We start from the raw sequence: 24503 nt of genomic DNA, 5'->3' as shown, positions 1-24503 counted from the left end.
GCTAACAAAAACCTTTTTGGGCTGAACATAGGATTTCCATAGAACAAGCCTGTAAGAAGTTTATTTTTTTTTTCAGGTTTACAGTTCCTACATCCTGTTGCATGATTCTAAAAGAAAAATCTTAAGTGTGCTGAAGCACCTAGGTAATACCTGTCTTTATGTCTTTGTACTACTACATAGCCTATAATAATGCTTTGCACCACACGTATTTTCTAAAAGCTGAAAAAATGAAACAGAGTTACATCATACCCTTGCCTCTTGGCATGTAGTGACCATCACAGTCATTAGACTGTCAGGCTTTTCTTTGGGTGGAAGGAAAAAACCACAGCCACTGGACTGAACTTTGGTATGGTCTACGTAGATGAGACTGCAGATATCCCTCCGCCCATTTCAACTACAAAAGCTCCACTTCATTTTATATACTGGGTTTTGGTCTAAAACTTTAATTGAAGAAAGGGATACATGATTAAAAGAAAAATATTTAAAAATTTTAACACAGTAAAGTTCTGATAAGAAATCTTTCAAAAAAGCAAAATAATGCTACCACAATAGAAAGTGGGATTGTCAAAATAACCAGAAAACAAATTACAAAATGGCAGTAGCAAGTCCTTATCTATCAATAATTATGTCAAATGTAAATGGATTAAATTTTCCAATGAAAAGACGGAGTGGCTAAATAGATTAAAAAATAAGATCCGGCCAGGTGCAATGGCTCATGCCTGTAATCCCAACACTTGAAGAGGTCAAGGCAAGAGGATCAATTGAACCTAGGTGTTGGAGACCAGGCCTGCGCATTGTAGGGAGAATTTGTCTCTATAAAAAAACAAAAAAAATTAGCCAGGCATCATGATGCATGGCTGTGGTCCCAACTACCCAGGAGGATTGCTTGAGCCCAGAAGGTAGAGGCTGCAGTGAGCCTTGATTGTGCCACTGCACTCCAGCCTGGGTGAGAAAGTGTGACTCTCTCTCAAAATTTAAAAAATAAATAAATGAAAAATGAGATCCAACCATATGCTGCTTATAAGAGATTCACTTTACTAGTAAGGACATTCATAGACTGAAAGGAAGAGAAGAAAAAAGATATTTCATGAAAATAGAAATCAAAAGAGGGCAGGGGTAGCTATACTTATACGAGACAAAAAGGACATTAAGTCAAAAACTATAAAAAGAGACAAAGGTCATTATGTAATGATAAAAGAATCAATTTACTAAGAGGATATAACAGTTATAAATACATATGCACCTCAAATTGGAGTACCTAAAAACACAAGGCAATTAATTATCTGAAGGGAAAGATAGACTACAATCCAGCAAGAGTAGGGGACCTCAATACCCTTCTTTAAACAAGGAACAACTCATCTAGACAGAAAATCAGTAAGGAAACACTGGACTTGAATTATACTTTAAACCAAACAAAAATATACAGAACATTCCATTAAACAGCAGCAGAATACATATTCTTCTAAAGTGCAAATAAAACATTCTCCCCAATAGATCATATGTTAGACCACAAAACAAGACTTAACACATTTAAGAGGACTGAAATCATATCAAGTATCTTTTTGGATCACAATGCAATAAAACTTCAACTCAGTAACAGGAGAAATCTTGGAAAATATCCAAATATGTGAACATTAAACAACATCCTCCTAAACAACCAATAGGTCACAGAAGAAATTAGAAAGGAATTTTTAAAAAATACCTTGAGACAAATGAAAATGGAAACAGAACATACCAACACTTATAGAATGCAGCAAAAGTGCTCCTAAGAGGGAAATGTATAGCAATGAGCATCTACATCAAAAAAGAAAAAAGATCTCAAACAACATACCATTACACATCAAGGAACTAGAAAAAGAAGAACAAACTAAGCCCAACGTGAGCACAGGGAAGGAAATAACAAACATCTCAACAGAAATAAATGAAATAGACACTGAAAAAATGAAAGAAAAAAAATCAATGATACTCGGAGCTGTATTTTTGGAAAAATGAAGAAAATCAAGAAACACTTACCTAGACTACGAGAAAAGACAGAAGACTCAAAATAAGAAATGAAAGAGGAGATATTACAACTGATACCACAGAAATACAAAGGATCATAAGAAACTACTATGAACAATAAATGGATAATCTAGAAAAAAACAGATAAACTAATAGATATATACAACAAATCAAGACTGAATCATGGCCAGGTGCACTGCCTTAAACCTGTAATCACAGCACTTTGAGAGGCCAAGGCAGAAGGATCATTTGAGTCTAGGAGTGCAAGATCAGCCTGGGCAACATAGTGAGACACCATCTCTACAAAAAATAAAAAATTAACTGAGCACAGTGGCGTGCACCTACTGTCGCAGCTACTTGAGAGGTTGAGGTGGGAGGATCACTTGAGCCCAGGAGGTTGAGGTTGCAGTGAGCCACGATGAAGCCACCGCACTCCAACCTGGGTGACAGAGCAAGACCCTATCTCAGAGAGAGAGAAAAAAAGCCCAGGACTAGATGGCTTCACTGCTGAATTCTACCAAACACTTGAAGAAAAACAAATTCTTCTCAAATTCTTCCAAAAAACTGAAGTGGAGAAAATACTTCCCAAGTCATTTTACAAGGTCAGTATGGCAATCCTCCCACCTCAGCTTCCTGAGTAGCTGCAGCTATAGGCACCCATCACCATGCCCAGAGACTTTTTGTATTTTTTGGAAGAGACAGGGTTTCACCATGTTGCCCAGGCTAGTCTCAAACTCCTAGGCTCAAGCAATTTGCCCACTTTGGCCTCCCAAAGTGTTTTTTGTTTTTAAAGATAGGATCTCACTCTGTTGCCCAGGCTGGGGTGCATTGATGCTCTCACAGTTCACTATAGCTTGAACTCCTGGGCTCAAGCAATCTTCCTGCCTCAGCCTCCCAAGTAGCTGTAATTATTGGCACGTGCCACCATGCACAGCTAATTTTTTTGTTAATTTTTTTTAGAGATGGGGTCTTGCTGTGTTGCCCAGGCTGGTCTTGAACTCCTGGCCTTAAGCCATCCTTCCACCTTAGCCTCCCTGGTAGCTGAGATTACAGGTACGAATCACCGTGTCCAGCCTACATAGGGTCTTTTACCAATGTAGAATTGCTGTAAGCAGTAATAAAAGTTCCAGGAAAGTAGTCAAGGAAGAGATAAGAATTTCCTCTCTAACAAACATCTCCCAAAGTGAAATATTAATGTATCAATCTTCCTCTAGGGTACATATTTTGTGTCTATTGTCCACTCTAATTTTTACAACCTTGGTCTTCATTTGTTTATTATACTTTCAAAGTCATTCCAATTCTGTGACTAATAGCAAACTGCACTCAACTATATTTACTAGACAGTTTTTAAAAAGAAGTTTTCTGAAATCATGATATAAAAAGACTATCAACACACTGTTTGAAGTGCATGTACCTATACAATAATGCTTCTACCTATCTACCTACCGACCTAACTAGGGTCATAAAGTATTTAGATTCAAGTCCTGAAAATATCAGGACGATGGCTTGATGTTATCTTTGTGGAGGTATGTTTTACATACAGCAACTATTATGCTCACAGTTGATATAACATCTCGTAAGGAAAATTCCAAAGGACCTAAAAGCTATATTCATAAAGCCTATTTGAAACTTTTGTCTATTTTACTACTTTGCAGCAGTGCATACTCTAAAGAGAACTATAGGGAGAAATGGCAGATTAGTAATTAGCTCACCAGGGACTAGTATACCTGGAGGCTTTCTGCTTTTTTTTTTTTTTTTTTTTTTTTTGAGAAGGAGTCTCACTCTGTTGCCAGGCTGGAGTGCAGTGGCACAATCTCAGTTCACTGCAACCTCTGACTCCCTGGTTCAAGCAATTCTCCTGTCTCAGCCTCCCGAGTAGCTGGGATTATAGGCATGCGCCACTATGCCCAGCTAATTTTTGTATTTTTAGCAGAGATGGGGTTTCACCATGTTAGCCAGGATGGTCTCGATCTCCTGACCTCATGATCCGCCTGCCTCAGCCTCCCAAAGTGCTGAGATTACAGGCGTGAGCCACCGCGCCTGGCTGGCTTTCTGCTTTCTAACCTTCCCAGAGTTACCATTGGCTTGGCGAGCTAGGCAGAGACTGCTTCCCCAACTGTTCAGAAGTTGACATCTAAGCAGTAGCAGCACCCAAAACAGCTGATCTCAGAGGCTCTTCCACAATACTATGGAAGGACAATACTATCTTTGTAGGTTAAGAATAAAGAAGCAAAAGACAGGGTATCTTCATGGCTCCAATGAAATGGCCTCTCTAGACAGTATGAACCATTTATAACTCAGGCTTTAGAAGGGATTGTGAAATTCTGATCTGCTTGCAAGAAAGGTCTTGGTGGACACTGACATGAAGCAATCCCTACATTTCCCTCTTAGAAAAAGGTGGGCACTAAATTGTCAGGCCTCTCCATTTAGAATAAAATAGTACAACTTTTACATGTCTTGGTCTAAGGTCCAAGACTGGTTAGGTCTAAGCATCCAAAGTTAGGCCTGGAGACACTGCACTGCCTCTAGCTGCAGACGGAAGCAGGTATGGTGAAACATGAAGTAATTGCTGAGACACAGAAGTGTTAACCTCATTTTATGTCTAAATAAAAGGTAGTAGTGTGGTAATTACTGCCGGCAACAGCAATTCTAACACCAACAACAAAACTGTAGCCACCATGTCTGGTTATGATATTTTTTCTTCAGGGAATCCCACAAAGGGAGAAATGCAAATGTCTGAGATATTCTAGAGACTAAGTTAGTATCTCACAAGTTCAGTTATAGCCAATAAAGGTAGACTATGCTTCCAGGCATCTTTATAGATATGAATCAACTTCTGAGTATAGTTTGAAGAGACAGAAAATGGTAAATGATAATTTACCATTATCATTTCCAGAATTTTCTGAGGAATGTAGCATAATATCTGGGTAATAAGTAACTATTTATAAATGGATATCCTCATCACTCCAACAGTATTATTTCTAGGAAATTATAGTTTCAAGTCTGCTGGGAGGACCATATTCAATCTGATTGTGAAGGTGTACATACCTTTATTTGCTCTTACCATTTGCACTGGCTAGTTACTGGACTGAATTGGAGGCTTCTCTTTTAAAACTGGGAAACCATCCTGGCCTTAAAAACCAATAACCACAGCAACTTTTGCCCAAGTTTCTTACTAACTGGTTCAAATGGCCTTAATTCAGAGCAATCTAGCATACTGCTAAAAGAAAACTTTTTTTTTTCCCCAGACATGGTCTCATTCTGTCACCTAGGCTGGAGTGCAGTGGTGTGACCATGGCTTACTGCAGTCTGGACCTCCCAGGTGCAATCTTTCTGCCTCAACCTCCCAAGTAGCTGGGACTATAGGTGCACACCACCATGCCCAGCTAATTTTTGTATTTTTAGTATAGATGGAGTTTCACCATGTTGCCCAGTCTGGTCTTAAACTCCTGGGCTCAAGCGATCTTCCCGCCTCAGCCTTCCAAAGTGCTAGCATTACAGGTGTGAGCCACCATGCCCAGCCTGAAAGAAAACTTTTTTTTTTTTTTTTCCAAGAGGGAGTCTCGCTCTGTCGCCCAGAACGGAGTGCAGTGGCGCAATTTCAGCTCACTGCAACCTCCACTTCCCTGGTTCAAGCGATTCTCTTGCCTCGGTCTCCGGGTAGCTGGGATTACAGGTGCGTGCCACCACACCCGGCTAATTTTTTGTATTTTTAGTAGAGATGGGGTTTCACCATGTTAGCCAGGATGGTCTCGATCTCCTGACCTCGTGATCCACCTGCCTTGGCCTCCCAAAGTGTTGGGATTACAGGTGTGAGCTACGGTGCCCAGCCTAATTTTCATATTTTTAGTAGAGATGGGGTTTCACCATGTTGGTCAGGCTGGTCTCAAACTCCTGACCTCATGATCTGCCCACCACAGCCTCCCAAAATACTGGGATTACAGGCGTGAGTCACCACGCCTGGTAAGAAAACTTTTTAATGATCCTAGGGGCGAGTATAAATTTTCTAGGACCTAGAAGACAATGTCATCATTGCTTGCAAAGTCAAATGAATAAATTCAACATGGACTTTTTTGTTTTTTTTCAGACTGAGCTAGGTGGAGTGCAGTGGTGCAACCTTGGCTCACTGCAACCTCTGCCTCCCAGGTTCGAGCGATTCTTATGCCTCAGCCTTGCAAGTAGCTGGGACTGCAGGCTTACGCCACCACGTTGGGCTAATTTTTGTATTTTTAGTAGATGTTGGCCATGTTGGCCATGGCTGGTTTCAGACTCCTGATCTCAAGTAATCCACCTGCCTCAGCCTCCCAAAGTGCTGGGATTACAGATGTGAGCCACTGCACCCAGCCAACAATGACATTTAATGGTTACCTTATTCTAAAAGGATGGCCATATGTGAAATGACTACAGAAAAATATACAGTGGCATTTAATCATACGTGCATTTAATTCATGAGAGTATGAGCTTGGCAAAAAAAAAAAAAAAGAGGAAAATTACAAGTAGTACAGAATTCTTACTGCCATTTGATTCAATAAGCATATGTCCAGGTAAGGATGAGATGGCAAATGTAAATCCAATGTCCAGACCTTAGGAGATCCTAGTTGCTATTCCCTTAGAGAGTGGGCATCTGTCAGTGCTGGTGTGACTCTGTGTTTATATTTGATACAACATGGCTCCTAACAAAATTTTTTACCAATGCAATTTTCACTTCAAACATTGGTTATACAACCTATGCCTGGGTAAGATTTTGTGGTTGAAGCACAAGGAACCTGATCCATGTACTTGTGATGATGGTATATCACAAATATACCAGAACCTGATCAAATGAGGATTCACCACCAATGATAGGCAGATAGGCAGACCTTATCAAACCATCCATTGACAAGAATCATAATGAAACCAACCTGAAATAGACTAAATCATTAAGAACACCGAGTTACACATCCTTCTCCATGAGGCTAGAGTGGGCACACGAGTGCTTCTAGCCACAATAACCAGCGTTGATTGAAAGAGTAAGGTTTTCAAATTTAAGACAATTTTTCAGAATTGTTCTCACAAAGAAGCTTTTTTCCTCAAAGAACATTTGGGGATCACATGTAAATGGGCTGCTAAAGGCCTCAGAGTTTCCCTGAGGCTAAGGGGTCTCTGTTACCTTACTTACATCATGGTAGAGATCTAACAATAATATTCAGAAAACCAAAAGATAACCTTTATGCCCTAGCACAATCTATAAAATGCCATCACATCAACCAACATATCAATATATTAATTGCATCATATCAACATATTACGGTGGATACAATTTTCATCTATGGAAAAAACTAAATACTTAAAGAGGTAAGTACTTTAAAAATTAACTGGTACCCAAGAGCCTAGTAATTGATTACCACTCTTGAAGAGGATACTGACCCTTTGAAAAAGTCCTGTTTGCTGAGTTTTTCTGACTGTACCAGCTGATAGAGTAGTTGGCCCATGTGATCCCTGGTGATCTGACTCCTTTCCAGGGTGGACTCCACTCCCACTCTCACAAAAACATGTAGTAGGCCCTGGGCATTCAGCTCTTCCACACACTGCATGGCTTCCTGTTCCAACAGCAAAGAAAGGTTTACTCCAAAATCTGGATAGTGTTACCAGAATGTTAAGATAACTTTAAAATCTTTTACTTATAACAGAATCAGTAGAAAGATCCACGAACAGGACAGTTTTCATATATAAGTTTATATTTGTTTAACATAATATATGGCTCAGTAAATTGCAGGCTGATATGGGCAATATTAAAAGTCATACAAAAAAAGGGCATTACAGCCCTTTTCAAATTTGTCTAGTAGGTTTTCCGCTTTTTACCAGAGAACTGTTTTTATAAATAAAAAATTTTAAAAAATGATGCATCTTTACAAAGTTAACATGTTTAGTTTAACAATTTTATTAAACATCACTCAAAGGGCGAGTCAAATGTATTTTTCTACATAATATTTACTTATTTTATGATCATTAAAAAAATTGAAAATGGTGTATTATGAAATAGAAATTTAATGTCATGATTCAAAAGTCTTAATGTGTCAACAGAGGTTACTGTGTCTGTGTAGGTTAATATTTGTGCAATCTTCAGTGAAAAAGGTCTTCCTTCATATGAAAGTTAAATTTAAGTGATATGGTTAGGTTTAAAATTCTTTTAGTAAGTTCTTGTGGTATGCTTCTTAATTTGTGCTTGTTAACTGGTGTTTACTGTAGAGTATCCAGCCAAGTCAATATCTTTGGTCTGAAGGGTGAAAGTCGGTCAGCCAGAGTTGCTGATACACCGATAAAGCAGTGTACCTCTCTGCTCTCAGCTACCGGATATTAGTCTGGTGCCCTGAATTCACAATCTTTTGGTTCAACCTTTGAAGCAAAGTAGCTCTTCCAAGGGGGAGGATGTAGGTAGGAAGGGGGAGGATGTAGGTAGGAAGGGGGAGGATGTAGGTAGGAAGGGTGATGACCTGATGCAGAAGGGAGAAGGCTCATCTAGGTGTCTCACCACTGCCGCTTTTTCCTCCCTGCTCCTTTATTTAATACCTCCCTCACATTAACTTTTTATCTAACAAAATCTCAAGCCTACAGAAAAATTAAAGAGTCATACAATATACAGCTACATATTTTCACTTGGATTTAGATTCATCAATTGTTTTCTGAATGTCCAAGAAATTTACTATAAATAATGTCAATAAAAATAATTGATATATAGTACATATTCAGATTTCCACAACTGTCTCCGAATGTCTAATATAGCTTTTTGTTGTTGCTGAGTCCAGTTGAGAACCCGACTTTACATGTTATGATGTTGTTCAGATTCCTTTAATCTAAAATGGTTCTTTCTCCTTTTTGTCTTTTCATGACATTGCCATTTTTGAAACATTCAAGACAATTATCATGTAAAATGGTTTCTTTTTTCTTTTGAGACAGAGTTTCACTCTTGTCGCCCAGGCTGGAGTGCAATGATGTAATCTTGGCTCACTGAAACCTTTGCCTCCCAGGTTCAAGAGATTCTCCTGCCTCAGTCTCCCAAGTAGCTGGGATTATAGGCATGAGCCACCACGCCTCGCTAATTTTGTATTTTTAGTAGAGACAAGGTTTCTTCATGTTGGCCAGGCAGGTTTCAAACTCCTGACCTCAGGTAATCGCCTGCCTCAGCCTCCCAAAATGCTGGGATTACAGGTGTGAGCCACCGCGCCCGGCTGTAAAATGTTTCTTATATATGCTTTTAACCAACTAATTCCCTTTTGTTTCTGGCCACATCTGTACCTCAAACACAGTCTTAGTTTGTTAAATAAATTACCACTCATCCTTCTTATTTCCAACTTCCAGAATGTTGCTTCTGTCTATTCCCTGGTCTCCTCATCCTTGTGAGTCTTTTAGTTTTTTTTTTTTTTTTTTTTTAAAGAGATAAGGTCTCAGTTACCCAGGCTAGAGTGTAGTGGCATGATTATAGATCACTGCTGCTTCAAATTCTCAGGCTCAGGCAATCCTCCTGTCTCAGCCTCCCAAGTAGCTGGGACTACAGGCATGCCACCATGCCCGGCTAATTTTTAAATTTTTTTTTGTAAAGATGGGTATCTTGCCCAGGCTGGTCTCAAATTCCTGGGCTCAAGTGATCCTCTAGCCTTAGCCTCCGAAAGTGCTGGAATTACAGGTGTGAGCCACCATACCTGGCCTCTTGTGGGTTTTTTAACCTCATTTTAAGCCAATCAACATCATTGTTATGCCTTTTCAAGAGGACCTGTAAATGAATGCAAATATTCAATCCTCAGGCTGGAAGAGGTGGCTCACACCTGTAATCCCAGCATGTTGGGAGGCCAAGGCGGGCAGATCATTTGAGGTTGAGCAGTTTGAGACCAGCCTGGCCAAGAAGGTGAAATCCCATGTCTACCAAAAATACAAAAATTTGCCGTGTGTAGTGGCACACACCTGTAATCCCAGCCACTCGGGAGGCAGAGGCAGGAAAATCGCTTGAACCTGGGAGCTGTAATCACCCCACTGCACTCCAGCCTGGGTGACAGGGTGAGACTCTGTCTCCAAAAAATAAAAAAATAAAAAATAAATAAATAAAAATCAATCCTCAGTATTTAAATGGAAGTGATTAACTGTCTTCTAATGGGAATTCATTCACTGTGTTTGCATAAAGGGTCAATTAGCTATATCATGATATATATTTTTTAAACTTTTAAGATCAGGGTACATGTGCAGGATGTGCAGCTTTGCTACATAGGTAAATGTGTGTCATGGGGGTTTGCTGTATGGATTATTTCATCACTCAGATACTAAGCCTAGTATCCATTAGTTATTTTTCCTGATCCTCTCTCTCTCCATCTACCTTCTGTCCTCCAGTAGGCCCCAGTGTGCATTTTTCCCCTCTACGTGTCCATGTGTTCTCATCATTTAGTTTCCACTTATAAGTGAGAACATGAAGTATTTGCTTTTCTGTTCCTGCATTAGTTTGCTAAGGATAATGGCCTCCAGCTCTATCCATGTCCCTGCAAAGGAAAGGGTCTTGGTCCTTTGTATTGCTGTATAATATTTCATGGTGTCTATGTACCACATTTTCTTTATCCACTCTATCGTTGATGGGCATTTAGGTTGATGGCATGTTTTTGCTATTGTAAATACTGCTACAATGAACATACATGTGCATGTGTCTTTATAAGAGAACAATTTATATATCTTTGGGTATATACACGGTAATGGGATTGCTGGGTCAAATGGTATTTCTGTCTCTAGGTCTCTCAGGAATCGCCACAGTGTCTTCCACAATGGTTGAACTAATTTACACTCCAACAGTGTAAAAGTGTTCCTTTTTCTCCACAACCTCGCCACATCTATTATTTTTTGACTTTTTAATAATAGCCATTCTGACTGGTATCAGATGGTATCTCATTGTGGTTTTGATTTGCATTTCTCTAATAATCAGTGATGTTGAGCTTTTTTTCTTGTGATTGTTGGCCACATGTATGTCTTCCTTTGAGTACTGTCTGTTCATGTCCTTTGTCTACTTTTTAGTGTGTGTGTGTGTTTTTCTTGTAGATTTGTTTAAGCTCCTTATAGATGCTGCACATAAGACCTTTGTCGGGGGCCAGGCACAGTAGCTTACGCCTGTAATCCCAGTATTTGGGATGCGGATCACCTGAGGTTAGGAGTTTGAGATCAGCCTGGCCAACATGGCGAAACCCCGTCTCTACTAAAAATACAAAAAATTAGCTGGGTGTGGTGGCGGGCGCCTGTAATCCCAGCTACTCGGGAGGCTGAGGCAGGAGAATTGCTTGAACCCGGGAGGTGGAGGTTGCAGTGAGCCAAGATTGCACCACTGCACTCCAGCCTGGGCTACAAGAGCAACACTCTGTCTCAAAAAATCAAAAAACAAAAAACAAAAAAAAGACAACAACAAAAAAAACCTTTGTTGGATGTGTATATTGCAAACATTGCCTCCTATTCTGTAAGTTGTCTGTTTATTCTGCTGATTGACAGTTTATTTTGCTGTGCAGAAGCTCTATAGTTTAATTAGATCCCATTTGTCAATTTTTGCTTTTGTTGCACTGTTTTTGGCATCTTCCTCATGAAATCTTTGCCTGTGCCTATGTCCTGAATAGTATTGTGTAAGTTTACTTCTTCACAGTTTTGAGTTTTATATTTTAATCCATCTTTAGTTGATTTTTGTATATGGTATAAGGAAAGGCTCCAGTTTCAATTTTCCACATACGACTAGCCAGGTATCCCAACACCATTTATTAAAAAGGGAATCCTTTCCCCATTGCTTGTTTTTGTCAGGTTTGTTGAAGATAATTGTAGGTGTGTAGTCTTATTTCTGGGTTCTCTATTCTATTCCACTGGTCTATGTGTCTGTTCTTGTACCATACCATGCTGTTTTGGTTACTGTAGCCCTGTAATATAGTTTGAAGTAGGCTGGGCATGGCGGCTCATGCCTGTAATCCCAGCACTTTGGGAGGCCAAGGAGGGCAGATCACGAGGTCAGGAGATCAAGACCATCCTGGCTAACACTGTAAAAGCCCGTTTCTACTAAAAGTACAAAAAATTAGCTGGGCGTGGTGGCGGGCACCTGTAGTCTGAGTTACTGGGGAGGCTGAGGCAGGAGAATGGTGTGAACCCAGGAGGCGGAGCGTGCAGTGAGCCGAGATCGCGCCACTGCACTCCAGCCTAGGCAACAGTGCAAGACTCCGTCTCAAGAAAAAAAAAAAATAAATAAAATATATATATATATATGTATATATATATATATATATATAGTTTGAAGTAGGGCAGTGTGATGCCTCCAGTTTTGTTCTTTTTGCTTATGACTGCCTTGGCTATTTGGGCTCCTTTTTTTGGTTCCATATGAATTTTTAAATACTTTTTTCTAGTTCTTTGTAGAATGTCAATGGTAGTTTAATGGGAATAGCACTGAATCTATAAATTGCTTTGGGCAGTATAGCCATTATCATGACAGTGATTCTTCCTATCCATGAGCATGGGACGTTTTTCCAGTTGTTTGTGTCATATCTGATTTCTTTGAATAGTGGTTTATAGTTCTCCTTGTAGAGATCCTTCACTTCCCTTGTTAGCTGTATTCCTAGGTATTTTATTCTTTTTGTGGCAATTGTGAATGAGAGTTCACTGGAGATTTGGCTTTCAGCTTGACTGATGCTAGTGATTTTTGCACATTGATTTTGTATCCTGAGTCTTTGCTGAAGTTGCTTATCAGCTTAATAAGCTTTTGGGCTGAGATGATGGGGTTTTCTAGATACAGGTTCATGTCATCTGCAAACAGGGAGAGTTTGACTTCCTCTCTTCCTATCTGAATATGCTTTCTTTCTCTAGCCTCATTACCCTGGCCAGTACTACGTTGAATAGGAGTGGTGAGAGACGGCATTCTTGTCTTGTGCTGGTTTTCAAGGGTAATACTCCCAGCTATATCATGATACTTACAGTGTCATAGCAGTTCATAACCTTGCCCTTCCATCATGGTTTACTTCTTTTTGTCTTTGAGCTTTTAGTTGAAATGATACTTCCTGTCTTCCCTGACTCCATCGCATCATATAATTTTAGCTTTTGGCACTGAAAACATTTTTTTGGTAGCTACTGTTTATTTATTAATTTGCTACCTATCTTTAGGGCCAGACTTGCCTGTATCTCCCCACTGGAATGTAAGCTCCATGGAAGCAGATTTTGTTGTTCACTACAAATATGGTATACCCAGTCATAACCCCTAAAATGTGGCTAGCACACTTAGGTATTCAATAAATATATAGCATAGAGGCTAAAACATGCACAGTGGAGTCAGACAGAGGTACGTTTGAACGATGGCTCTGCCACTTACTACTGTAGAGCTTAGGAGTTTAATTTAACCTCTTGGGCTTAATTTTTTAGTTACCGTGAGGAAATGTATATAAAATATATATATATATATATATATATATATATATATATATATATAAGAACTTGGCGCAGTGCCAGGCACAAAATAAACCCTCAATAAATATTAATTTGAATTACTGTTAAAAATAATAGCACCTACTAGGAAGATATTTGGAAAAAAAAATTTTAAGATCAGCTCTTTAAGTCTTTAGCCTGACACACTAATATCCCAAAGGTAATGAGATAAAGCATTTTCTCCTCTGAAGCTAGAAACTTAGCTTTGAATCGTCAATCTGGCACTTATTAGCGGTAAGATTTTGAACAAGTTGCTTTACATCTTTGCCCTCAGTTTCCTTATCTGAAAAATGGGTATGATAATAACATCAACTTCAGGAGAATGTTACGAGGACGATACAAACTAATACATACCGAATATGTACAACAGCACCCAACACAGAGTAAGTCCTCAGTAAATGCCCAATGTTAATACCTGGTTCTTTTTTTTTTTTTTTTTTTTTTTTTTTTAACCATATTGCAGGCACAGCTGCTCTGTACACTGCCCAGTGAAATTCTAAAGATACAACGATTCTGCCCCTTCTGTATTGCAAGCCTGGCCCAGGGCTCATGATTCTCCAAAGAGTCCTCTTATTGTACTCTTTAGGTGTTACTAAGGTCTTTTTCTCCCTATACCTCCAGTTCATCACAGGATCGTATTTTTCCCCTTTTAAAGGGTTATTCATCGACTTTGTACATCCTTCAAATTACATCTGAAGCCAATCTCCACTGTTTTCTTCCTTACTGTCTTGGCATTTCATCTTTCTTGGCCATTCTAATTTTTTTGCAATTCGTTCACATTTCCCTACTTCCATGCAAGAAAAAGGCTATGCTGCCAATTTATAAGAATACCCCTAATTTTCCAGGAAGCTAACTGATGAATCACAGTACATCAGGTTTATTCTTTGACTATTTCCAGTTAATGTTCATTTACTTTGGTACATTTCCAACAGTTTCTGCAAAGCACTCATCTCTACCTCACTCATCATCAAAAACTTCCTTCTACTTCTTCTGAATTTTGAACAATTTCAGAGGCTTGAAGGCTTTACAAGATTGAACTATAGATAACCAAGGTGATTTTTGTATATAGAAAACAGATGATGATTACACTGTTAAGAAAACAAGTAATATTTTCTGGTTTTTTTTTTTTGAGACAGTCTCACTCTGTCACCCAGGATGGAATGCAGTGGGATGATCTCGGCTCACTGCAACCTCTGCCTCCTGGGCTTCAAGTGATCCTCCCATCTCAGCCTCCTGAGTAGCTGGCACTACAGATGCGTGCCACCACACCCGGCTAATTTTTGTATTTTTTGCAGAGATGGGGCTTTTATCACGTTGCCCAGGCTGGTCTCAAACTCCTGAGCTTAAGTGATCCTCCTGCCTCAGCTCCCAAGGTGCTGGGATTACAGGCATGAGTCACTGCACCCGGCCAAGAAAACAAGTAATCTTGAAAGAATTTTTAATAATATAGTGCCAAAGCAGCAAAAGTAGTTAATATACCTGACAAGTATTTTAACAGATAAGACTGTTTTAACAGATTAGCCTTTCCTGACCTCACATCACTTAATTAGATCCCATTAACGGATTTCTCCTAAGACCTATAGGTCTACTAGTATTTATCATAACTACAGTTAAGTAACTGCTAGTGGAGTTATTTGTTTATGGTTTGTCTCTGCCACTAGACTATAGGGCTCATGAGATCAGGTAGAAATGTCTTATTCACTACTATCTCAAAATGAAGATTAAAGAGAAGGTAAGGGTTACGGAAGGGCAAATTCAAGGCCTTGTCTTGAAATCTCTGGCTTAGGCTGTCTGACCTGGCACATTGCTTGTTTCTTTATGCCTCAGTTTTATGAAATAAAGAAAAAGTAATGCTGGCCATATGTCAAGATTAATATGAGAATGATGATAGAATGATTATAAAGACCATGACAGGCTGGGCGTGGTGGCTCACACCTGTAATCCCAGCACTTTGGGAGTCCGAGGTGGGTGGATCATTTGAGGTCAGGAGTTCGAGATCAGCCTGGCCAAAATGGTGAAACCCCACCTCTACTAAAAATACAAAAATTAGCTGGGCATGTGACAGGCACTTGTAGTCCCAGCTACTTGGGAGGCTGAGGTAGGAGAATTGCTTGAACTTGGGAGGCAGAGGTTGCAGTGAGCCGAGATCATGCCACTGCACTCCAGCCTGGGCAACACAGCAAGACTCTGTCTCAAACAAAAAAAAAAAAAAAAAGACCATGACAGCTATATACAGGGTGCCAGAAATGCTTCATAATGATAATGTGTTGTTTTTGTTCCTTAATATAGAAGTCAATTTGGTTTTCCCTTAGTGGGGATGGACTGGTACTCATTCTCTCTGCCCACCACTCTATGTTGTAAATTATAGTATCAAATTAAAAGACAGTACTTGGCAGAAATGCATCAGCATTAAGCAAACTGAATTGTGTAGGACTTGGATTACTCACACTCAACCTAAGTCTTATCAGTTCACAATGACACCTGATTTAGACCAGAACCAAGTTATTATACACCGTCAAAGGACTTTCTGTGTGTTTTTTTTTTAATCTCATTTACCTTAAAATCATTAATGTGTAGAAATTCATCAATGATAGATTTGGACTTCCTCTCCAGTTCCTCTTCTGATAATGCAGCCTTGTCATGAGCTGACATTGCCGAAATTTCTGGTTTTGCTATTTGTGAGGTCCCAAAAAAAAAAAGTAAAAATAATAAAAATTACTTTTAAAATAGTGAGATTATGGTTGACAATATTATGTGCTATTACATTATTTTAATAGCTACAAGACATTTAATAGATAAAAACAGAATACAGAAACCTTTTGTTTTAGAATAGATTTGCACTAAGTAACTTTATAATCTACAATAACAATGAACAAGATTTAGGAACATGATAAACTTTCCTAATTAAAGCTTTTTTGTTCCTTTCTGTATTATGATTGCCCCCCATTGCTTCGAAGATGAAGAGTACATGAGGTCTTCACAATCCTGCACAGGTCAGGGCCCTGCTCGCCACTAAGCTTGAGCCACACTGATCTTGGGCAGCTACTTGAACAAACCGTGGCTATTCCTACTACAGCTTTGCTCATAGTAATCCTGTCTAAAGTGCTCTTTCCCTCTGTTTCACACCCATCCCTGCCTACAAACCTGTTTCATTCCTACTGGTCCTTAGGATGAAGGAAACCTCCCCTTGCCCCTATTCTACATAGCTCCTTGGTACCAGATAGTTCTAAGTATTCTCTTAGAACTAAATTCCTTCCTTCATAGCACCTTTCTCAGTTTGTGTCTTTCGTGGAATTACTAAAAAAGGTCTTTCTGACTCAGCAGACTGAAGGCCGAGAACAGGGATCAAGGGCCTCACACTCACTGTGCATCTGGTAAATGTACAAATGAACCAGACAATAAAAACACATAGGGAAGCTGTGTACATTATTCACTATACACAAGATATTTTCATGTCCTATCCTGTTATATTTCAAAAGTATTTAGCACGGATTTTAAAAAGCCACATGTCCCTAAAGCTGTATTATCTAAAGTTACACCAACTGGGAGAAGACACTTCAATCTGTCTCTGAGATCCATTTAGGGACTACGGTTAAGATAAACAATTTAAATAGTGAAACAAATTAGAAAGCTATATAAATACTAAAAACAACTGGTATTACTTCATGATTAATATTTAAAAGAGGCTGAAAATAATCTTCAATTTAAACTGTTTTCCACTGCTATATTCATCATCACAACATTTAATACTTTTTGAAAACCTTGTATTTATCAGGTAATGTTCTAAGTGTTTACATGTATTAACTTCTTATTTAATTTTCATAATATCCTGAAAAGGTAGGTACAACTTATCCCCATTTAACAGATAAGGAAACTGAAACACAGGTTAAATACATGAAGCAATTTTTAGAGCATTATCTGAGCAAGTCCTCTAAGTATATACATGCTAAATGCATACAAAAACAACAGGTTACCAAGCAAGATGAAGGCAACTAAAGATAACCTAATACCTTCTCTTTGGTTTGTCTTGCAGTGGCTCAATAATGAGAATTTTCACACATTTGAGGAGCTCTACACAGCATACACAATCTAACAGAAACGTTAGATTAAAGAGAAGGTAAGGGTTAAGGAAGGGCAAATTCAAGGCCTTGTCTTGAAATCTCTGGCTTAGGCTGTCTGACCTGGCACATTGCTTGTTTCTTTATGCCTCAGTTTTATGAAAACGTCAAGTGTGGGATGTTACAGGGACTTGTAAGAAATTCAGATTGCTTAAAATACAGCAGAAGGACATCCTCACCGTAACATTTAATAGAGAAAGGAGAAAATTTACAAACTGTTAAGCTAAGACATACCTAGGGAATGAGAACTGTTATAAAACTATGAAGTGCCCTTTAACTCTTCAGATGCTGGTATGTGTTGCTATTATGTGTTGATTCTAAAATCTACTCAGGTACAGTCTCTTTTTTATTTTTCCTTCCAAATTTAAAACCCAAATCTGCATCTGCATCTGTTTAAGCCAAGTCTCTCACCTGACTCCCTTGTTTTATTTCGCTCGGCCTCAGTGCTGTTCCTCTCCACATCCACACCTCCTGTGAGCTGCTTCACGGTCTCCAGCATCTCTCTCCGCTGCTCTTCTTGAGACTGATTGTCTAGCAGGTCTTTACTGCTGCCACCCCTCATGAAAGTATTTGGCCGAGCTGTTGCAGATGGAAGGGGCTTGTCATTCTTCTCCCTGCCCATACTTCCACGACTTAAAAGACAAAACAACACTTTTCAAAGGAAAGACAAGGCCATGTCCCCTACATATTCAAATTATAAAATAACACTAAGACTTTCTGAAAGTACACAGAATTTTTCACAGATAACATTAGATGTGTGAAACACCAATTATATTTCAAAGTTTAATTATTCAACAAACAAGTAAAAGAGTGCTTTAAAGGGAATATTTATTAAGATGTTTTAACTTTTTTCTCTGAAGGGATACAACTTAATACTTTAAAATGTCAGTGGTGGCCGGGCATGGTGGCTCACACCTGTAATCCCAGCACTTTGGGAGGCCGAGCAGGGCAGATTACTTGAGGTCAGGAGTTCAAGACCAGCCTGGCCAACATGGTGAAATGGTGTTTCTACTAAAAATACAAAAATTAGCCGGGTTTGGTGGCGGGCACCTGTAATCCCAGCTACTTGGGAGGCTGAGGTATGAGACTTGCCTGAAACTGCGAGGAGGAAGTAGCAGTGAGCCAAGATCGCGCCACTGCACTCTAGCCTGGGCGACAGTGAGACTCTGTCCCAAAAAAAGTCAGTGATAATTTTGGTAATTTCTTTTTTTCTTTTTTGAGATGGAGTTTTACTCTTGTTGCCCAGGCTGGAGTGCAACGGCATAATCTTGGCTCACTGCAACCTCTGCCTACGGGTTCAAGTGATTCTCTTGCCTCAACCTCCTGAGTAGCCGGGATTACAGACAGGGTTTCTCCATGTTGGTCGGGCCGGTCTCGAACTCCCGACCTCAGGTGATCTGCCCACCTCGGCCTCCCAAACTGCTGGGATTACAGGCGTGAGCCACCATGCCCAGCCTTAATTTTGGCAATTTCTTATTTTAGTTTTAAAAAATCTTTCAGGAATAAAGAAGACAATGATAAAAGTATGAGTTACATAAATGAAAGGGAGACAAATATTATAAGAACATGGTATCACTATCTTAGAAATTATACAATGATACCTTTTTATTTAGAAACTTCAAACATATGGAAAATATTTGAGAATCAAGTAGAAGCTGTCTTGGATTAGCTAACACCATATATTTTATTCCTTTTAAGAGAGACTCTCCATATTTCCTGATTTCGCCTTCTTTTAGACAATTCTAACTAGCTGAGCAAACAGTTCGTTGGCCCGTGGCAGACCAGAAGCAGCAAATTATAAGGGAAAAGGAGAGACTCAGGCAGGAAAATGGTCTAACTATTGTGAAAGAACGTACACAAGTGCTTAGGAAGCAGAACCATTAGGGGACATTTATGACAGGGCAAAGCGCCACAAGTGATACTCAATGACAACCTGAATCGTCATGAAAAGCTGGCTTGTGCTAAGTATACTTTGTTTCAGTAGAAGTCAAGGGAATAAGAACACAGCTTACAAAGTCTACCTAATCAAACTTATTACAATAATAATAATAAAAAGCCTGATGGGAGGATCGCTTGAGACCAGGAGTTCAATGCCAGCCTGGGCAACATAGCAAGATGCCGTCTCTAAAAAATAATAATTAAAAAAAAAAAGTTTTAGAGCTTAAAGAAACTTCAGTTCTGAAAGTGCTTATGTAAAAAACGTTATTTTTTGTGACTGCATTACAGGGTCCCCATTCATTGTATGTAAACCAGCCAACAGGATACTTGACTGTATCAATCCTAGAAAAGCAAAAGTAGAAAGATAGTGAAATATGGAGACCAGCAAAAACTGAAGGACAACCTCAAATATAATATAAAGAAGAGTGTGACAGAGAAATGTATGGGTGGATTGTCATGTTCTTTAATTCCCATGGTTGAGAATGCTAGGTCCTTCTAGAACATCTGGAGGATTAGCTTGGGGAGCCCCTAGACATGCCTCCAGGGCTGTTTGGGTGGGCCTAGCTTTCTTAAGAATCCCTTCCCTCCATCCCATCCCAAATCCACCACCCAATTATGTTCCTATCTTAGAAATTATAGTGTGTGAAAATTGAAGAAATAAACTTTAGGAATAAAAGTAATGTATCCATAAGGATTACTATCAAAACCCTTGTTCCTATCTTGCCACACATACTGGCAAGCTGGCCAGCCTTGAGTAGACATAAAAAGCAAGGTTCTCACCTAGTTAAGGTCCTTCGGGAATCAAACTCTACAGGCGTGGATGGCGTAGACCCTGAGGGTGCTGGAGGTTGCAGGGCAGAGAATCTGTTTAAACTGGAAGCACTTGACCGTAAGGCATCTACACGTCGAGGATTTAGAAAAAAATACAAATCACATGACTAAAATGCAAATAATCAGTCATCTGCATCCCTAGGTGAGGCCTAAGACCAGGCATTCCTAACAAGCTTAGGTGATGCCTATCTCCTGGTCCCTCTACCATATTCTGAGAAGCAAAGTGTTAGAGGGAATATGCACATAATAGAGTTTAGAAGTCTTTATTTATTACAACCATTGGTTTCTTTAAAAACATAGTAAACAGGGGTGGGAGTGGCAAATAGGAGGAGGAAGGCAAGCGAAAACAGAACAAAACTTTAACAAAGCTAACCAACACAAATGCTCCAATCTCATTTGTGCACAAATATGCATGTGGGTTTTACTGAATAATGACATTTTTTAAAATTTAAAGAAAAAAAGGTTGAAATTACTCAGTAGAAGGGACATACGGGAAGTAGGTTAACACTGAATTTTTTGTTCTTTCCATTGGGCTTCCTCAGCTAGTAAGATGTGTTTGTGATGATCCAAATATCTTTGGTCCTGAGGTCAAATCTCTCAAAATCTGATTTTCGAAAAAGATTTTGAACAATGTTTCTTTATTCTTTTACAACTCCCTAAAATTACAGTAAATGCTCTGCATATTAAGATTCTTTTATCAGCATAATGAGTTTCCCTTTTAATTTGGGGTCCCAGTAATTTCTCTAGCTATATTAAATTTGTGAACAACAACAAAAAGGGAACCTAAAAAATTAAGGTCTTAGCGGCTGAGTGTGGCTCATAACTGTAATCCCAGCACTCAGGAGGCCAAGGTGGGAGGATCGCTGCAGCCCAGGAGTGCAAGACTAGCCTAGGCAACACAGTGAGACTCCATCTCTACAAAAAAAAAAAAAAAAAAAATCACCCAGGTGTGATGGCGTGCACCTGTAGTCCCAGCTACTCAGGAGACTGAGACAGGAAGATTGCTTGAACCTAGGTGGTTGAGGCTGTGGTGAGTTGAGATCATGCCACTACACTCCAGCCTGGGTGACAGAGCGGGATCCTGTCTCAAAAAATATGTATATATAAATAAATAAATAAACAAACAAACAAACAAAGGTCTTAATTAAATAGTCTAAATGAATGAATTGAAATTAAAAAAATACTTAAAATTATTTAAGGATCCTGAGAAAGGATCTATGTTGAAAGGAAAGGGCTACCAATAAAATTTTAGGCATGATTAGTCTACACGTCTTTCCCAAAAACCAACATTCGGTGACTATGGGAATGCTCTGTGAGGCGAATGCTAACAAGCCACAGCCAGGTTTGAGAAGGGACACTGCACACTTACCAGTCTCACTTGCCTTTGCTCCACCACTGCTGCCTTTTCCCCAGCTGCCTAGCTGTGCCTTAGGTACCAGCTGAATTTTTTCATCAATTGTAGGCTGTAACATAAGGGACCACAAGTCAATTACAGGAAATATTCTACAAGAATAGTTTTTCTTTTATTTTTTTTCTTCTTCAGTGAAGTAGAACCAATTTTAGCAACAAAAATTTGTTTGGAATGCCAACTTAATAGAAACAGAAATTGGAGCTGTTCTCATTAAACTGGGATCCATGTGGCCCCTGAAGCACTTCCTTGGACTCCGGTTTCCATAAAAAACTGTTTGGTCTAGAGAATGCATCCAGGTCCTCCTGTTTAAGATGGTTTATGAATTTGCTAACTGTAATAAGCAGTTTCTAATCATTCTTCTTGTACAATACCCATTAATTTTAAAAATAAAAAAATACAAATACTACAAAATTAATTCATTAGTGTCTTTACATGACTGTCAGAAAATAGATCAACAGACACAAAAATTTCATGTTGGCTAGAGATATGCGGTGGGATGTGAATATTCAATAAAGAATAAGAAAAAAGAGATTGGAATGTTAGGCAGGGAGCATAGGAAGTTAAGGTGCCTGATATCTCATGTTTAATCTTCCAAGCACAACTTTACTACAAGTGAAATAAAATTACGCTGTAATGCATATTATTATAAAATACATATAACATAAAAGCTGTAATGTAGCTCTTTGTAAAAAAGGTATTTCTATGTTCTGACAGCTAATAATATATATGTTGCTATGCTATGTAACATGCTTTCAGACAAACCTCTCCCAATTAACAATAAATATGTTTAATGGTTTTGTTCTAGGATACCCATGTATAGTACCTCCAGTATAACTATCTGAATACACAAAGTTCATTAACAATTTACATACTTAAAAATATTAAGGTAGTAATGTTGGAGGTTTGATACTAACACTGTTTTTATAGTATCCAAGCACAGAAAGCATAATATTTAAAAATACAAATGTTGTTATTAAATACTGACACATTTTTCAAAATGCTGGAGGACTTCTTTAAACATAAACTTTTGGTTAAAACTGTCTCTAGATGGAAATGGAGATGGGTAAGACTCAAATTGTATTCAGCAATGGAATTCCTGCTCTGAGATATAAACAACTAGAAGAAAGTACCAAGATCTTGGAGAAAAGGATCCTAGCTAATTACATTAAGAGAGATTGAGAAAGAGAATTTTCTATCATGAAGCAAAGCTTTGACAAAACTGTGAAGATGCAAATGACAGCCCATTTTATTCCAATTTTCTTAAAGACTTTTATTAATACTTCTTGTCAGTTATCTTCTTTCATGTAGTATTTTCACATTAGTTTTGACTGTCTTCAGTATTTTGCTAGCAGGGTGCCAATTTTCAGAACTATGGAAAGTATAAGGATCAAACTAGACTTGCAAATGATTTGGAAAACCCACTGGACTTTAGAAGTTTCCACTCTTATCATATTTAATTCTGCTTTCTCTACATTCTCCAAAGTTCTTCATCCTACTTATAATGATCAACTTTTACTGCTGAAAATATCTGCTAGAGAAAGTTTTTTCCTCTTACTGCCCACAGACTCTCAAAAGAGAGGAAAGCAGACAGTCTATTAAAACCTTATTACAGAATGATTTCTAGTAGGCCCTCTGTGGTTTCCTTTAGGCCTTAGATAAGGCAAATCTTTCATGGTTAGGTTTAAACAGATGATTGCTTTTTTCCCCAGAGCTACGGATACATTGTGTAAAAGCCTGCAATTGACTTAGGCTTCTAAAGTATCTTTGTTATTACCTCTTCTATATTAAGCATCTTATGTCTAAGAAGTAACCTAGTCTTTTCCTCTTTAGTAAATCCTTATAGAAGTAGAAATGAGTTTGCAGAATACATTGATCAATAGTAACTTGAAGAAAAATGCATTAAAAAATAACTACCCCATGGATTTGCAATATTGCTGTTTTACATTAATAAGTACTTTTGAGACTCACGTTTTGCAACTAGTGTAAATAAATTGTGTGTGTTTTTTTTTTAATATCAAAGGCATCAAAGGAGAGCGTAAATTGTACTTTAAATGTCAGACTTACCTTAGTGATTTTTAGGAATTTTGAGGGGTCCAGTACCCGACTGTTCTTGGCCCCTTGTACAGTGTTCCACCCACCTTCGTCCACTCTCTGGACACCTGCAGGGAGAACAGAGTGTGAGTCTCTCATCTGTTTCAAGTCAGTTTGACAATGAAAGAGTGAGCAATATTTTCATCAAAACCAAGGAGAAAGACAATAGAAGCTGTTAAAGCATTGATGACTATATCTTAATCCCACGGCAGGAAAATATAAGCAGAAGCACCCTGTAACAGCAGAAGCACTGCTTATTTTGGATCATCCATGAAACATTACTGACCTAGAAACAAACGACTGACACAAATGAATATCTGGTGCTGGAGAAGGCAGGGCTAAATCCAGTATTCACAGAATTAATGACTAGAACACTTTGGGAGAAGTCAGATGGAAATTACTTATTCTAAAGTATATTGTATTTAATGGGGTCAAATGACAGAAGTATGCTTTGAGTATTTCCCAAATCTGCTTCTCCAACATTTCAGCTGCTCAGGTGGAAAACCTTGACTCCTCTTTCACACTTCACATCCAATTTTTGTCAGTAAACCTTGTCAGTTCAACCTATACAATACATTCAGAATCTACTACCAACATTAACGTTTTGTTTAAGCCACCAACACCCCTTTCCTAGATTACTGTAGAGACCTGTTTTGGCCTTC

At 38.7% G+C, this 24503-nt stretch overlaps 1 protein-coding gene and 1 non-coding gene across 12 annotated transcripts in view; one reads left to right on the top strand and one right to left on the bottom strand.

Annotated features, from left to right (window-relative positions):
- Window positions 1-24503, bottom strand: part of EIF4G3 (eukaryotic translation initiation factor 4 gamma 3) — a 369656-nt gene that overhangs the window by 23268 nt on the left and 321885 nt on the right. For all 11 annotated transcript variants that reach the window (XM_063631630.1, XM_055261042.2, XM_063631629.1 and 8 more), the window contains 6 exons: window positions 23815-23909; window positions 21709-21802; window positions 20289-20406; window positions 17982-18202; window positions 16009-16124; window positions 7408-7580 (listed from right to left, as the gene is read on the bottom strand). In XM_063631630.1, the coding sequence (XP_063487700.1) occupies window positions 7408-7580; window positions 16009-16124; window positions 17982-18202; window positions 20289-20406; window positions 21709-21802; window positions 23815-23909 (817 nt within the window). The remainder of the gene's footprint in view (window positions 1-7407; window positions 7581-16008; window positions 16125-17981; window positions 18203-20288; window positions 20407-21708; window positions 21803-23814; window positions 23910-24503) is intronic.
- On the top strand, window positions 7793-7854 carry LOC129472756 (U7 small nuclear RNA). The gene has a single exon (XR_008654039.1). It is a non-coding gene; the product is annotated as a U7 small nuclear RNA (small nuclear RNA).

The sequence above is a fragment of the Symphalangus syndactylus genome, chromosome 22, assembly GCF_028878055.3.
Source record: "Symphalangus syndactylus isolate Jambi chromosome 22, NHGRI_mSymSyn1-v2.1_pri, whole genome shotgun sequence".
Taxonomy (NCBI): Eukaryota; Metazoa; Chordata; class Mammalia; order Primates; family Hylobatidae; genus Symphalangus; species Symphalangus syndactylus.
Note: the sequence above shows the minus strand (reverse complement) of the source record. Positions and strands in the feature narration are given on the sequence as shown.